The sequence below is a fragment of the Uloborus diversus genome, chromosome 2 (assembly GCF_026930045.1).
Source record: "Uloborus diversus isolate 005 chromosome 2, Udiv.v.3.1, whole genome shotgun sequence".
NCBI classification, from domain to species: Eukaryota; Metazoa; Arthropoda; class Arachnida; order Araneae; family Uloboridae; genus Uloborus; species Uloborus diversus.
The window spans coordinates 11,710,836-11,727,283 of record NC_072732.1 but is presented as its reverse complement, the minus strand read 5'-3'; the positions used below and the strand labels follow the sequence as shown (position 1 = coordinate 11,727,283).

Sequence of the window (16,448 nt, the reverse complement as noted above, 5' to 3'; positions counted from 1 at the left end):
TTCTGTGAGAGTTTTAATTTTATTAGAATTAATATAATGAATTGTTTTGCTGTCCGGTCAGATGTAATGCAGTTTTTTTTTTTGTTTTTTTTGTTTCTTGCAATTTAAAATGGAGTCCCTTTGAAATGGCTTCAAGAAACCACAAGATGAAAAGACAAGGAGCTTTTGTTCGGATGTCTTTTGATCCACAAGCTCACTTGTTTTGCCTTCAAAAAGGAGTTCCTTGAAACCCCAAGACTCGGATATACAATAATCTGCAAATTTTTTTTCCAATTACTTTGTTATTTCTTAGTTTTACTTTTTCTGCACAAAGGTATTTATTGAACTTTAAAACTAAATTACTTAACATTTTAGTCACAATTAAGTTCCTCAAATTAATTAACTTAATTGTTCATATTTATAATAACATCTGCAAATTGTACTATGTATTCTTTCTTTCTTTTCTTTTATTTTTTAATAAAGAAAAAAGTCTCTTATTTTTTGAAATAGAGTAAGACACCTATATTAGTTTTAAAAAAATAAGAATTCTTTAATAAATTTTTTTAGCGCAGATATACCATTTCAGACTTTATAGTTAGTTTAAAGCACGTTTTCTCTGAGGTTGGGTGCGGGGAGTGAATTTTTTTCTGATTAATTCCAAGTTTTCGCTATCAAGGATTGTAATCAGGTTTTGAAACTTTTCTTAAACGCTCTTGCTTCTACGCTTTCAGTATTAATGCTTTAAAGTTGATTAATTCATTTCCCAAAGTTGTAATTTTTATTTATACTAAATATCCACGAAAAAAATTCGAAAGTCAGGTAATATTTTGAATGTTACACCATAATACATGATGGAATCGTATAAAATATTTTAACAATACTGCAAAAATGTGCAATTTTGATGTCACAAATAAAGGTACAGTCGAACCCGCTTAATGGAATAGTCAACTTGACATGAAAATATATTCTAATAAGCAGGATATTCCATTAACCGGGATTAAAATGAATAGTTTAAGCGATTTGGTGCTTTGAAGGTTCATTACATTAAACGGGATATTCTATTAACCGATATTCCAATAAGCGGGCTCAATTACTGGTAAAAATAGTTTTAAAAAGATCACTAAATTTTTACGCAAACAAAGGGAAAAACATTCAAAATGAACTCATTTAAATATAACTTTCTTATAAGAAACGCTTAAGAAAGTATAATCATTCATATTACCCTATCTAAGCCTTTAAATTTTCATAATATTTAAAAAATATAGGCGGGGGGGGGGCTGTATTTACGTATCGAATGGTGTTTTGCATAGTATCTAACCGCCCATGTACTGGCTCTGCAGAAGTAAAAAAAAGAACGGGAAAAATGAAGTGAGCGATTACGCGCCAATCTTGCACGCGCTTAGCCACAAAGCAACCCCTCTTGGTAAAGTCGCTCTTCGTATTGCGCGACTCTGAATCGTAGCTTCTATATAGGAACTCTATGCAAAAGTAGCGTTTGACAAAGAAAAAAAAAACCTTGCTGTTTTTATTGAATTAAATGCGCACAATTGTGAAATGTATGGTAATATAGACATAGGAAAGCCCCCAGCTTGGGGGGGGGGATGGAAAAAGAAATAAATACAGTCCCTAAATAACACAAAAAAAGGAAAGAAAAAAAGCAAGCGCTGCCGGAAAAGCATGTGGTCATCACGTCATAAAATGTAGAAGTAAGCTATACAGTAAAAAAAAGAAAAAAAGATTAACATTGTTTGCGATTAAGATTCCAGCGTAAATATCGAATCGAAATCCAAGTTGTGACGTCAGAGGCATAAAAGATTGAAGAACGCTTTTTCGACCGATGCCTGGAAAGACATGATGTGTTCAGCATTAAAAAAACTTGTAAAAACAAAAAACTATTGCGTATTTTTAAGAATTTTTTTCTTCTGAAGAGGGCGAAATGTTTTTACTATTACCAACTTAAATTTCAGAAGTGAGGCTTTGATACTTCTCGCAGGATGATATTAGAAAAAATAAAACCCAGAAAAAAAAATACAAATTAAAGGTTTTCTCAAAAATTCATGAAAAATACAAAAATTGCTCTATCTTCAAAAAATTTTCATTCATCATATTTGAAATTAAATTTCCTACACTATAGTACAAAAAATATTTTTGTGGTGCGATTGGTTCGGGGTCTGTGGGGTAAAAAGTGCAAAAAAAAACACATAAAACATTAAATAACTTTTTTTCTAATTAAAATATCAAAAATCGAAGCCCGAGGTGCACATCTTTCGGCAAAAACAGCACCTGTGTACCAAATTTCATCTTTCTAGGCCTTACCGTTTTCTCGGGAAGCGCGCCACACACACAAGCATCTTATTTTATTATATGTATAGATTCCCCCCCTCCCCCACTGTATTTTTGTGATTTAAATCTCTCATTTTAAAGTTTTTAGTGCATTGATTAAGATTTGATTCTCTCTTGCAGTGTGGAAACTTGAAAAAGATAGAGACATTACAACATGAAATTTCCGTAGTACAAAATAGAAATGAAGATCTAGAGAAAAAATATAGGTATATTTGAAACATAGTATATTGCTTATTATTATTAATTAATTAATAATTTTTGTTTTTAAAATCCAGTTGAACCTATTTTGAGTCAAATTTTTTGATGTGTTGAATTTTCCGTTTCTTTTATTTATATTGCTTTTATGTATTACTGTTATAGGTGACTCTTTATAACTCGAAGCCTTATCACTTAATTTTCATTCGGTCCCAAAATAATTTAGTGTTTTCAACATTAATTTGCCTCTATATCTCGAATGTGCTCCTTTTAAGATGTTTTCTTACGAAAGTTTTGTTTTTATTTTCTTCGTAAAACTGCATCCAAAGTTAAAAGAAAAAAATCTCCCTTTAGCACATCGCTTTGCTTTGTGAGAATGTGATATTTTATTTACAATGGTGCTTCTTCTTAATTGCCACAGCATTGCAAGATTGCGTGAAAAGTTGTGGATGGGGAGATAGAGCTATTTTTTTTAGTAGCTGATTACCCACAATTTATTTATTTTTTTAAATTAAATACGCCATCCCTGCACATATCCAACAATGTTTAAATTTAACAAATTATGGGATGATGTAAAAACCAAAATTGTATTGCTGGTCAAGGAACTTCTATAATCTTCCTAGACTGGAAAAGGAACTTCGATAAATCAATCTACCGATCTCAAAGGTTTCAGATGGTCCCTTAGATTATTGAGAGACTTAAAATTTTATCAAAAACTGAAAAAAGTATCCTTTATTTTCTGAATGACTCAAATAATCGTGCTGTTACAACAGAAACTGCCTACGACAGAAACAGTGCTTTAAGAGCTGTGGTTTCATAAAGAGCAATGATAACAAAGCTAAAGTGACTGACGAATGGGATCATTATGAAGTCTTTGTTGATGTGAACTGGGCGGAAATGAAAGATTACGAGGAAAACGTCACTATGTGCGAATCCTTGTTCTACAAAGCTGTTGTGCAAGTTCTTTGCGGAGAGTCTGCTCATGCAGATTCTGATAAAGAATCTTTACCAGCTCCAACTAATCGTCAATAATCAGATTTTGCAAATATTTTACTTCAGTACCTGGAAAATTCCAGAAACAGAGATGAGTCAAATTCTGTTTAGAAGTTTAATGACGTTTTAAGATATGATTAAAAAAAGATTTAAGCAGTAAAAAAAAAACTTCTTTTTACGAAGAACCTTAATCAACTTTATTTTCTGTAAAATAATTTTTATTTAGTACTTGCTAATAATTTATTTTATCCAAACCAAAAGTGTTACAATTTATAGCCTATTATATACTAGTCATGAGAGGGAAAAAAAACTTGAGAAGGCTGAAAAAGGAACTTCCGATAACTCGAACTACTGATTACTTGAAGGTTTCAGCTGGTCCCTTGGGACATGGATTTATCGAGAATTGACTGTATATACAGGCCATCTTTCATATAAAAGGTACTAGTCCAAAACAGTTTCAAAATTACAATAAATCGGTACAAGATTTGATTGTTACAGCAAGATTTGATATTACACGGTACCAAACTTGAATTACATGCAACACGGTTTTGATATATCACAAACTTTAAAAATAAGATTTCATTTTTGTTCAATACACTGTTAACAAAAATTGACATTCACTCTGAAACAATTTAAACTTTTTTTTTTTTTTTGAAACTAATTCAGAAAATTGTTTCTGTATCCGGCTCGAAAGTTTGGTTTGCCCGTATAACACTTAACTTTAACCGACTGGCACAAACAAGATGTAAATTTGGATTTTTTTTTTTTTACTTCAAAACAGTATATTGTCTAAAATCCAACCTTCATTCCACCTCGGACAATTAGAGTTTTTCCAGGCAATTTTGATTCGCCTTTTTGATTTGTTGAAGTATCACTAATTTATGAAGTTATATATTCATTTTTGAAATATTTGGTTGCTTAGCTACTGTTTTCTGCATCTGAAAGTGATTTTTCATATATTAAAGTACTGGCAAAAACTTGCTGTCTATGATTTGCAATGCCATTTTCCACCATTGTAAACAATGTACCAACAGCCGGATTATGACATCCAAGGGTTGTAGCTTCATGCTTGTTGTGAACTCATCAGTCTGGAATAGTCGATAATTGAGTTGAAGGCAGATTTCCTCTCATTGAAGCAGAGATTACCTTTAAACTAATAGATAAAATTGGTTTGGTAAATTAATTTTATCTACCAGTTTTAAGGTTAGCTCAGCTTCAATTCGAAGACATCTGCCTACTGTTCTGGTATGGACTATTCCTGTCTGATGAGTCTATAACGAGAACAAATGCAGTCTCTGGAATTTCATAATTGGGCTGTTGGTATATTGCTTGTAGTTCTACCCTGACCCTGACTTATGCAGGGTTCGTACGCTCCTTCAAAACTCCTCCATTACTCCTTCAATTAGGAAATTTTTTGAAGGGCCCTTCAAACTCCTTCATTTTGGTTTTAACTCCTTCAAAACTCCTTCTTTTTTGGTTCAAGACTACATAATCTTCCTGTATGACAATAACTTAAAAAACTTCAGTCGACAACTTAACTTCGTCACAAGGGTGATTTATATGTAGTAATTTCGTATATTTATTTTTTTTCATAAAGATGTGATTTACAAAATCATCAGAAAAATCATAAAAGTTGAAGGTGAAAATATTATGGGATGACTGAGATGTTTCATAAGTGAAGTAAAACATGCTTAAATGGTACTTTGCTATTTTTTTTTTCAAGTTTTATGATTATTGTTTTTCCCTCCTCGACACTCTCAGCAGCAAGAGTCAGGTTGTCTAATTATTATTTAAATATTTGAAAATACATAAGTAGATGTACTATATTAAGTGATTGTGTTAAAAAAACAATTGTTTAGTTAATTGAGGGGATGACGGGTTCATGAAATTGTGTCAAATGAAAGAGAGAATGTGACAAAGTGTTATTGTAACAGTATTTTTATTAAAAATATGACATTTGACAGGAATTAGGTGAAGTGTGACAATTTGTGACAAAGGAGGAAGGTGTCAAATATGTTGAAAAAAAGTGCAACATTATTTAATGACAGCCCATTTCAAAATCTCATTTTACTCCTTCAATACTCCTCCAAAACTCCTTCACTTTATTTCTGAAATTAAGTACGAACCCTGTTATGGATGGTATACTATATAACTCACTGCATCTTTTCCACCATTACTTTTTTCATTATTTTGTTTATTAATTTCATTCTTAGGTTTGCTCTGACACAGTTGGAAAATTTTGCCAATCAACAGGAAAGAGTTTCCTTCATAGAAAAGGAGAATCGAGAGATGGAGAAAAGCATTCTCATGTTGAAGCATGACATTAAAGAAGCACAGCGCAAATTCGACAACGAGTCTCAAAACCGACGGAAAGCCGAGGCCTTGCTGATTCACGAGAAAAACATTTGCTCGAATCTGACTTCGACAACAGAACAGCTCAATGAAAAGATATCTATGCTGGAAAGAGAATTGAGAGATCTCAGTGATAAACTGAAGGTGGAGTCTGAGAGTGGCATGAAATTCAAAAAATCAAATGCTGAATTAATGCTAGTAAGTTTCAAATGCATTTTATGCCATTATGAAATTATATTTTCAAAGGATCAAAATGTTGTTTTTTGACACACAATAAATTAAATTACTACTACCCTTAACATTTGAACCTAGACATTGGAGAATTCTTCTAACACTTTGTCTTACCTTTATTGTCTTACCTTTTTCTTGAAAATAAGGTCTCAGAAATCTTAAACATGCATATATTTTATTTTCCAATCAGTAAGATTCATTCTTTACACTTGACACATCCTATTGGTTGTCATTATAAATGAGTATGTAGAGTACTTGTTCATATGGATTATCTTATATTTGCCAAATAAAGCTGGCTGCATTTAAAGTCTGGTTGTTAAACTGTGTAAATTATGTCGAAAATCTTGATTTTATATATTTTTCCATTGTTGGTCTTTTCATGCAATTTCGTTTTTAACCCCCGACACACAAAGGAAAGGGGTTATAAGTTTGACGTATCTGTGTGTCTGTCTGTGGCACTCTAGCGCCTAAATGGATGGACCGATTTTGAAAAAAAAAAAATTGCTCAAAAGGAGAGTTTATTGAGAGTGTTCTTAACTAGGTTGCATCTTTGGATGACATTAGTTAACAAAGATATTAATTAAAAACCTCTAAAATGTTTTTTGTGATTTTTGCAGTGAAAACGTAGTTAAAAATTTAAAAATTTAATACCAAAATAAAGATATTTTTTCCGCATCTGATAGAATGTGTTTGGAACTTCAAAATTTCATAGAATTCGAATTATAACGTTTTTTTAAAGCAGATTTTAATGACGGCTAAGCCTTCATTCGTGCGATTGATAACCGAATTCATTGTTGGCCGACAACGAAATAAAACGCAATGATTTAAAATTTTTATCTGTTGCCAGTTTCTATTTAATAGCAAATAAAATACTTGACATTTGTTTTGAATAATATAAGGCTTTTAAAATTATTCTCAATTTTCCCTCTTGATTCTACAGTTGCGACTCAGTCAGGGTTTTTTAAATTTTTTAATTTTATTATTGCTTGTTAAATTTTTTGCTGCTGGAAGTGATAGGTCTTTATTTGTTTACAAACTTTTGACTTCCAACAATCTTGCCATAGTTGGAATACCCCTCCATTCCTCACCCACTATGGTTTGCTGAACCCTTCCTATACGTTTCTTTGTGCCAGTCTTCCCATAAAAGGGCAAGTTTCTACTTTTTCAGTCAAAATATTTTAATTGCTGAAACTGAAGCAGTCAGCAGAATTTGATAAGTTCTTAAGTGAATCTTTTATTTGAATTGAATTGTTTGGATTATTGTTAACCTCTCCTTTTATGCACTGCTAAAGAACCTCATTTTAGCTTTGAAATAGCTGTTTGCTGCCTTTCTAACTTTCATTTCATCACTTTTGTGTGTACATTTGTCTAATTTTTACTAATATTTTGGTGCAGCTGACAGAGTGGTGTGGTTAAGACATTAGCCTCTCCCGCTCAAAGGAACAAAATCAAACCTGACTCCAGTCAATGGATTTTTAAGATACAGAAAATTCGCAGCATCTATGCTGTATGATTATGCAGCATGTAAAAGATCCCTCAAACACTTGTTTGGCATGAATTATCTCTTGGCAAAATTAAATTCCAAGTACAATTTCACATCGAATAGAGCCAAGGTCCCCCATCTAGTGGGGAAACTAGGCTTCGAAATTCAATGGCATCCCACCGATAGTGGAGCTATGTGAAAGATTGATTGCTGTGCCAGGGGATCTCACTAGGTCTGTAAAATGCAGCGCCTCTACCTCAGCTGCATAAGAAAGAAAAGGAAAAACAAAAAATGGTGCTTGGACTGCTTTTACAATTTTAAGAGTATATTAATTTTAATAACCTTTTATTTTTATTGTTATTCTTTCTATTTTAAATACAGGCTAATACCCAACAAACCAAGAAGATTGAGGAACTGAGTAACAAAGTATCCGTGTTGGAAGACATGAATATTTCTCACGAAAAAGAGCTTATAGATCTTACTGTGCAATTAGAACAAGGGAGAAGTACATGGACTGAAGTTGCGGACAGAACATTAGATTTGGAAAGTGTGTATATTTTCGCTTCTAATAGGCATGCATGTGTAAAAGGAATGTGAAAGTGGACTTAAACATTAATGTCGGGACCTGTTTGTTAGTTTTTGCCAGAAATCTATTTTTGCACACTTTTAATAATTTTTGTAAATTTTGTTTTGTGAAGTTTCTTTTTAACTGACTTCAAAAAAGGAGTTTATGATTTCGTCTTGCGGCTTGTTATGTATGTTTTCTGATTATTCCAAAACTACTGGACCAATTTGAAAAATTATTTTTTTATTTGGAAGGGTATACTTCCCAGATGGTCGAACGGTAATTTAGTTTGGAACTGATATGGGGATCCCTGAGAAATCCAAGAAACTTTTAATTTCACACGTTGGGGCTACATAATCCAGCTTACATCAGCGGGTGGAATACCTCACAGGTCATTTGTTTTTTACAGGCAAAAGTCGGGGAAAGTCATGGAATTCATAACTCGAAATGTAGCAGATACCCTAGGAGTATAAATGCACTTGCATATATTTTGGGGCATTTTTCCCTATAAAAAGTGATAGAAATTACCAATAAAAAAGTCCCCTCCCCCCACACCCCATGGAAAACTTTGAAGTAATGGGTCTGCTTAGATGCCAGACAAATTAAAAACTAAAGCAGGGATAAAAAGACCTTTCCTTGAACTATTCCAAAGACACAGTTCATATCAAACCTCAAATTAAAAAAGATGATGAAAATAAATAATTTAAAACTCAAAGGAAAATGTCCTTGCCCAGTTTAGAATGCTTTAAAATAATAGATATATTACAGCCGCATAATGTAGCAACATTCTGTTTTTTGTAAGTCAACAACTTTCTGAACTTAATTGGTGACTAAATAACCAAATTCTTATTCTCTAGATTAAATTTTATTAATTACGAACTTATTATTTCTTTTTCATCGTTTTATTTGACTACACATCGGACGTCAATTATACATTGTCCAGGAAAAAAGTACAAAATGTTGATGGTTGAAAATACTAATTTTTGCAAGTGCAAATTTTTTTAGGGAATACATGGAATTTTTAAGGCAATAGAAAAAGTGATAATTTGCTTTTTTTTTCCCTCGTACTGAAAGGATTTGCGGCCACAGGTTTTTATTTTGTTTTTTTAGTCACCTGAGCACCTGTGGCCCAGTTTATTTTGTATCCGGTTAGCCTGTTACCTCTGTATTCTATTTTCGTCTATGTAAAATATAAATATTTCTAGTAGATATTAATTAGAAATATGCATAGGGCTGGTTAAAAATAATAAGATGACTTTTTCTGCTTTCAGATCGTCGGCAAGCACTTCAAAATGAGTTAAGGCTTCAAAAAGAGCGTGAGAGTGCTCTGCTCTCAGAAAATCAACAACTTACTACTAAATTTGTAGAACTTGAAAAGGTTTGTTTTTATTATGTTTATATAAAAATAAATAAATAATGTAAAATGTAAAAAACAAATGCAATCTAAAAAAATCTTTGACCTAAAAATGCCCAAAACTTGCACATTAGTTTGAAATTTTTATCATTTGTGTTTTAAGCAACAATACTTTTTAATTTTCAGAACCATGCAATGGTCGTTCTACAGTTAAAAAATTTGAAAAAGAAATTAGACGACTCTACCGCTGCATATAGAGAAGACATTGATGCATTGACTGCTGATAAAAAACGAATTCTGTCTTCAACTGAAGAAGCTAATTTGGAGGCTGTGCAAGGTGTTCTATTAACTATTTTATTTGCCTAAATATTTGAATATTTTTTTGTTCATTGAAGCCATATTTTGTTTTTAACACTTTTGCAAAACAATTTTCAGCATGCAGCAGAGGTTTACAATAAGTGTACATTCATGGTGGGATTGCACGATTCCCACTTTTTTCTAAAATCCCTCAAGAAAACTGAAAAATCTCTTTGCAGGCTGTTCCTGCTGTTTACCAATTAGCGGGCATACGTTAAAGCAATTGCGAAATTGCTCCTCTTGGATTTTTCTATTTTTCATATTTATTTCAAGACAGCTAGTATAAATGACATGGCTTATGATAATCTGCTATTGCTGTCATGCGAATGAACATTAGAATCTAGAACTTCAGCCACAAAGAAACAGAAAAAGTTTAAAATTAGCTTTATTCTCTTGGTTTACTAAATGCTCAGATACCTTTGGAGCTTTGAATATGTCTTCGGCTCTCAATTTCATCAAACAAAATGTATTTTTAAACTTATTCTTTTGCCGAAACTGTGCAAAATCTCTTTTGACAGTAAGATTGCCATTTTTGGACTTTTTTTTGGAGGCATTGATGCATTTTTAGAATGATTGAGAGTACTTGTACAGCCACGTTTTTCGTGACTTATTGGGACCAAAAGCAATCGAAATAATGCAGATAGTAGGGTGGTCCCTATATAAGGATTCATTTATTTTATTTTTTTGTAAATTTTGGCTTTGGTCTAGTCTATAAAAAATAATTAATATATTTTTTAAAAATTTTTTAAGGCAAACTTTAAGAGTCACTACCACGACTGTAAAATTTTGAATTTCTGGAAAAAATTAGAATTTTTATTAGTTTAGATTAAGTTCTCCTTATAAAGCATTTCATACCATTTAAAATCAATCAAATCTATGAACCCAGAAGACATAGTGAAATTAGTTTTTCCTGTTTTTAAGTTTTTTTTCTTGTTCTATTCATTTACTGGGTTTGCTAAATTGAAGCTGCAAGTTTTATTAAAAAAGTGTTTGCTGTTTTGTTAATTTTAAGTATTTATTCTTAATCCTCTAGCTTTGAAAGCCAAGCTTTATGAAGAAAAAATTTTGCGGGATAAGTTGGAAGCTTTTATTCAAGAAAAAGAGCGGCAGATTTCAATGCTGTCTGTTGACTATAGACATATGCAACAGCAGCTAGAAAAACTGGAAAATGAATACAGAGATGAGACTAAAAAGGTAGGCTAAGTTATGAATTATATTGTTATTTAATTATGTGAATTATATATTAGTGCATAATTACTTGTTAACTATGTATTAGTATATAATAATATGTTAGTATATAACTATATGAATTATACATGAAATATACGGTCAGCTCAGCCCTTTCTGCCTTACCCCTGGCTATAGGGTGGTAACTTACTGAATATATGAATTATATACTAATTTTTTATTACAAATTTGCTTTTTAGTTCTGAACAAAGTTTGTTCAAGATTTTTTAAATGCGATAAACTTATTCAAACGATATATTTTCTACTATCATAATAAATTCACATTCTTTTATACCACATATATTATTTCTTATAGGTGTTTTCCTATGACAACACCATAATTCTTCAAATTCTTGATCAAACTGCATCATTAAGGCGTCATTTTAAATCTATATTTCACCGCTTTTGGCAAAAAAAGAGAGGAAAAATGCACATTTTGTTTGTTTTGTCAAAAGCAAAAACGCATTTTATTCTTGTTTTTTATTACACGTTATTTCAATGCATAGTATCTCAAAGTGGACATGCACTGACTCGGAGTACGTCATACTAAAATGGGCACGGTATGAGTTTGAATCCCCAGGTGCCGAAAAATATTGTTTTAATGATAATTTTCTTCAGCAGAATTGTAATCCAAATTTCCATTTCTATGTATACTAAATTCTGATCTACAGTTCTGTTGTAAAAATCAAAAAGTAAAACATTGGTTTGAACATGGTAAATCCATAGGCGGATCAACTGAAGAGGGCCCTTAGCGGTAAAAATTTTGGGGCCCCCGAAACTTAGATAAAAAATAGAAGTTCCAATAAAATACAGAAATGAAAGCAATATCGTTACACAATAGTTTTAAGTACTTATATGAATTTTTGTCGTGTTTTATTGGTAGCAAAATCATCAATTATTTTGTTAGTGTCGATGTGGTTTAACATCTCCTGGTTTATGTATAAAATAGCTAAGGTATTCAGTCTTTCTTCCCCCATTTTGTTTCCTTTTTTTTTCCTTTTCAAAACTGAAAATAATAGCTTGTTAGATGCATTTGTCAGTGGAATTGTTAAAAAAAATTTCAACGATGTTCCCATGTTCGGAAATGTACAAGACATTCCTTTAGCTGCTTGATAAATGTGATAACAAGAGAGACATAATATGTCTGGATTTTATGGTATTGTTTTAAAGGTATCCTCGTTTTCTTGGAAAAACATAGTAAAATGATCAAATTCATCTTCTGAAGTGCAAACGTCAGTATCATTTCTGTACATATCTTTCAAACATTTGAGTGATGCTTTTCTTTCTTCTGATGTCATGTTTCAATCAAAGAAGATTTGAAATGACTCAAGCACAACTTCATATTTTTGAGCTCATAGAGACAAACAACTGTGCTATGAAAGTGTGCTTGTGCCTGTAGATGCCAGTGGTTTTCAATCTGTGACAGGCACCCCAAAGGGAGGCACAGAATAATTGTTAGGGTGAACACAACTGCTGCCAACAGAAACTCTTATACAAAATCAAATCCGTGTCAGAAAATTAAAATTAGAAAAACCCTATGACATTCAGTTTAGAGCACCCAAATTAAAAACATCGATATCTTTTCGATAAATCCACGGCTTGAGAAAAATTACACTCAAAGGCAAGTCCACTCATTGCATTAATATTTCATGAATTGCATATTATGTTGATGAGGTGAAGGTTAAGGGCTGTAACTGCAGAAAGGATATTTGAAGAAACAAGTTTTGGATACCATACTAAAAATAGTGAAATGTTGGAATTTGACTTTTTTTCGTGTTTTATTTTCAAAGAAAACTAAATAAGCAGGTTTGTACTACCAAGAAGCTAATGTCAATGACAAAAATAGGAAAAAAAATAATAAATATAAAGTTTCGGAAGGGGTGTTGGGGGAGGGGCTAAACTAGTCGTCATGTGCCTATCGGTTAATCAGATCCCGGCTGTAGAAAACAACTCTGTAGTTTAGTTACAGCGGGTAATATCTAAGACCAATGTAATCAAGCTCTTGATTCCAGTCGAACTTCAGGGCCCTATGGCATCGTAATTCAAAATACTGTTGAAAAAAATTGGGGGCCCCTGCTTAGCCGAGCCTCATAGGGTAAATCAATCGCCAGCTGTGAAATAAAAATCAATCGTTTTGTTTCAGTTGGTAAAATCTGAAACCAACGTATTCAAGTTTTAAATTCTAGCTGAACTTCGGGGCATCGTTATTCAAAATAGTGGCCAAACAAATTTGAGGGGGAGCCTAAACCAGGCCGCATGAGCCTATTGGTATATCAGTCGCCGGCTGTAAGGGAAAAAAAACTTGTTTGTTTAGTTACAGTTCGTAACATCTAAAACCAATGTACACTTGTTTTTGATTCAAGCAAAACTTCTGGATCCTGTACCATCACAGGGCCCCATGTGACGGTGTAGTGCGCTTACAGTTAGATCCGCCGCTGGGTAAATCTCAGTTCAACTTTTTATAAGTAGAAGCTGCTAGTATTGCAAAGAGTCGGAATTGGAAATCTCCCATGGGTCAGAAGAATGTAGTTTTCTAATGACTGAATGACTGATTAGGGACAGGATTTTAAACCACTTTTGTTTTGCATTGAAATCAGAAAAGAAAAAAATAACCTGTATTTTAATGCGATAACAAATCTGTGGGTGATGGAGAAAAATTGTTTATGTATTTGAATGTAGCGCATCATTTTATGCAAAGACCAGATATTTGTCACAATGTGACAAAAAAAATGTATTTTTTTGTTGACTGGTGTAATAGTTATTTCTAGTCTGTTGTAAGTTGTGTTTTGATAGGTGTGGGTATGTGGAGCAGGGGAAGACTACATTATTAACAAATTGTTCATTAAGTTATATTTACATTTATTTTATGACTCTATATTACTTTTTAGGTCAAAATATTGTCATCTCAACTTGAGGAAGAAACTCAGAAGAAGAATTCGATGCAGGCAGAAATTTCTGCTCATTTATCCGAAAAGAATTATCTGAAAACAAAAGAAAAACAATTGACCAAAGAGATGTCTGACTTGAGAGAAACCAAAAAATACTTGGAACAGGAACTTAGTAAATTCAAAACGTATGTTTTACTGTTCTTTTATTCTGTACAAAAATTCTTCATTTGTCACTAAATTTAAAGCATAGGGGTCCAGCAATAATAGTATACTTGTGCACTAAAATAAAACTATGGTCCTGTTTTCTTCTGCATGTAGTCTTTGTATAACACACACAGAGGAAAATATTATGAATGGTTGGAAATAGTTTAGTGTTATGGAAACTAGGGGGAAAAAACCCAAACCATTTTTTGTTCTTCCACTATGTAACAAAAGCTTTTTATTCATTACTAGCCGCCTGCGGCGACCAGCTGGTTCGCATTCTTACGCCATTCGCCTTTCTGTGCAAGTAGCCACCTACGGCGGCTGTTTGGCTAACTTGTCATTTACCTTTTTAATTCAAGTTTGCCGCCTTCGGCGGCTATTTAAATAAATTTGACAGCAGTATTAATCAATCGATCTCTATCTGTTTTTGTGCCATTCACATTTTTACGCCAAGAGATTGCCGCCTTCAGCGGCTATCTACCTTTACGATCTATCTCTAAATTTTCTTATCCATCTCTATTTATTTTAACCTCCCCGCCCATTTCCTAACTAAAACAAAGATCACTCAAAAAATTTCTTTTTTTTTTTAAATTTAAGTAGAGCAAAAAAAAAAACTCAAATTCCCCGTAGTGTGCAAAAAGTTGCGTTTGACAAAGATAAAAAAATCTCGCTGTTTTTATTGAATTAAATTCGCACAACTATGAAATGTATCGTAATATAAATAGAGCGAAAGGTCCAGCTTGGGGGGGGGGATGGAAAAAGAAATAAAAGCAAGCGCTGCCAGAAAAACACGTTGTCATCACGTCAGAAAATGTAGAAGTAAGCTATATAGTAAAAAAAAAAGATTAACATTGCTTGCGATTAAGATTCCATCGTAAATATCGAATCGAAACCCAATTAGTGACGTCACAGGCATAAAAGATTGAAGAACGCTTTTTTCGACTGATGCGTGAAAGGACATGATGTGTTCAGCATTTAAAAAATTGTAAAAAAAAAAAACTATTGCGTATTTTTGAGAACTTTTTTCTTCTGAAGAGGGCGAAATGTTTTTACTATTACCAACTTAAATTTCAGAAATGAGGCTTTGATACTTCTCGCAGGATGATATTAGAAAAAAATAAAACCCAGGAAAACATGCAAATTAAAGGTTTTTTCAAAAATTCATAAAAAATACAAAAATTGCTCTATCTTCAAACTTTTTTCATTCATCATATTTGAAATTAAATTTCCTGCACTATAGTACAAAAAATATTTGTGTGGTGCGATTGGTTCGGGGTCTGTGAGGTAAAAATTACTAAAAAGTGCAAAAAAAACACATAAAACATTAAATAACTTTTTTTCTAATTAAAATATCAAAAATCGAAGCCTGAGTGCACATCTTTGGCAAAAACAGCACCTGTGTACCAAATTTCATCTTTCTAGTCCTTACCGTTTTCCCGGGAAGCGGGCCACACACACACACACACAAACATCTTATTTTATTATATGTATAGATTTCTCCTTCTTGGGAGCTGTGATGTTTATTAATGAATTGAGCATAAAAGTAACATGAAATATCTTGACATTTTAGAAGATAAAAATTAAAATTATGTTTGAAGTGATTGAATGCTGATGCTATTGCTTTGGCCTAAATTTATGAAGTATAGTTTCATATTGTATTATTGTGCGTGGTAACAGTTCTAGGACATATGTAATAGTCTTTAGGCGCGTCTTTAGGCGCAGTGTTTTTACTATGATGGGGAAAAATTTGTAAATCAATATAAAATTCCGAAAATCTAATTTAAAAATAAAATTTCATAATCAAAAGAAAGTGCTGTCCTTTCTTTCCCTAGTTTCAGGATTTGCATAAGGGCTGCATTTGAAAGGGCGATCTTGGGCTTTTTTACAGTGAATATTAATTTTCATTTAAAAGCTTTGAATTAAGGTGAGAAGATGAAAAACTTTCAAAATATAATTTGCAAGCAATGGATAGGTCTGCCGAACATAAAAGAGGTATTTTGTAACTGAAAAATGTGTTTACTTCTGGAAAGTTAATGGCTAATAGAGAATTGAATTTCATGGATAGACATTATAAAGGTATTCTACTGTAATTAACTAGATTAGAATCACTGCAAAAATTATGTCATTACAAATGATTACATTCTAACTCTTCATACCAGTTATATACAATTCTTTTTTCAAACAGTGACCCTTGTTAAAAAAAAAGAATTCATATGTAAGTATCATTATAATGCCTGTGATAGTTTTTTGGATGCTAAAATAAATTTTTTTTTCACC

General features: G+C 32.3%; 1 protein-coding gene across 1 annotated transcript in view; it reads left to right on the top strand.

Moving 5' to 3' along the window:
* The window catches only part of LOC129216863 (rho-associated protein kinase 2-like), a 102,817-nt gene that overhangs the window by 43,460 nt on the left and 42,909 nt on the right, over positions 1-16,448 (top strand). The window contains exons 13-19 of the mRNA XM_054851078.1: positions 2,443-2,528; positions 5,724-6,060; positions 7,958-8,123; positions 9,413-9,519; positions 9,682-9,832; positions 10,886-11,046; positions 13,968-14,152. Of these exons, the coding sequence (XP_054707053.1) occupies positions 2,443-2,528; positions 5,724-6,060; positions 7,958-8,123; positions 9,413-9,519; positions 9,682-9,832; positions 10,886-11,046; positions 13,968-14,152 (1,193 nt within the window). The remainder of the gene's footprint in view (positions 1-2,442; positions 2,529-5,723; positions 6,061-7,957; positions 8,124-9,412; positions 9,520-9,681; positions 9,833-10,885; positions 11,047-13,967; positions 14,153-16,448) is intronic.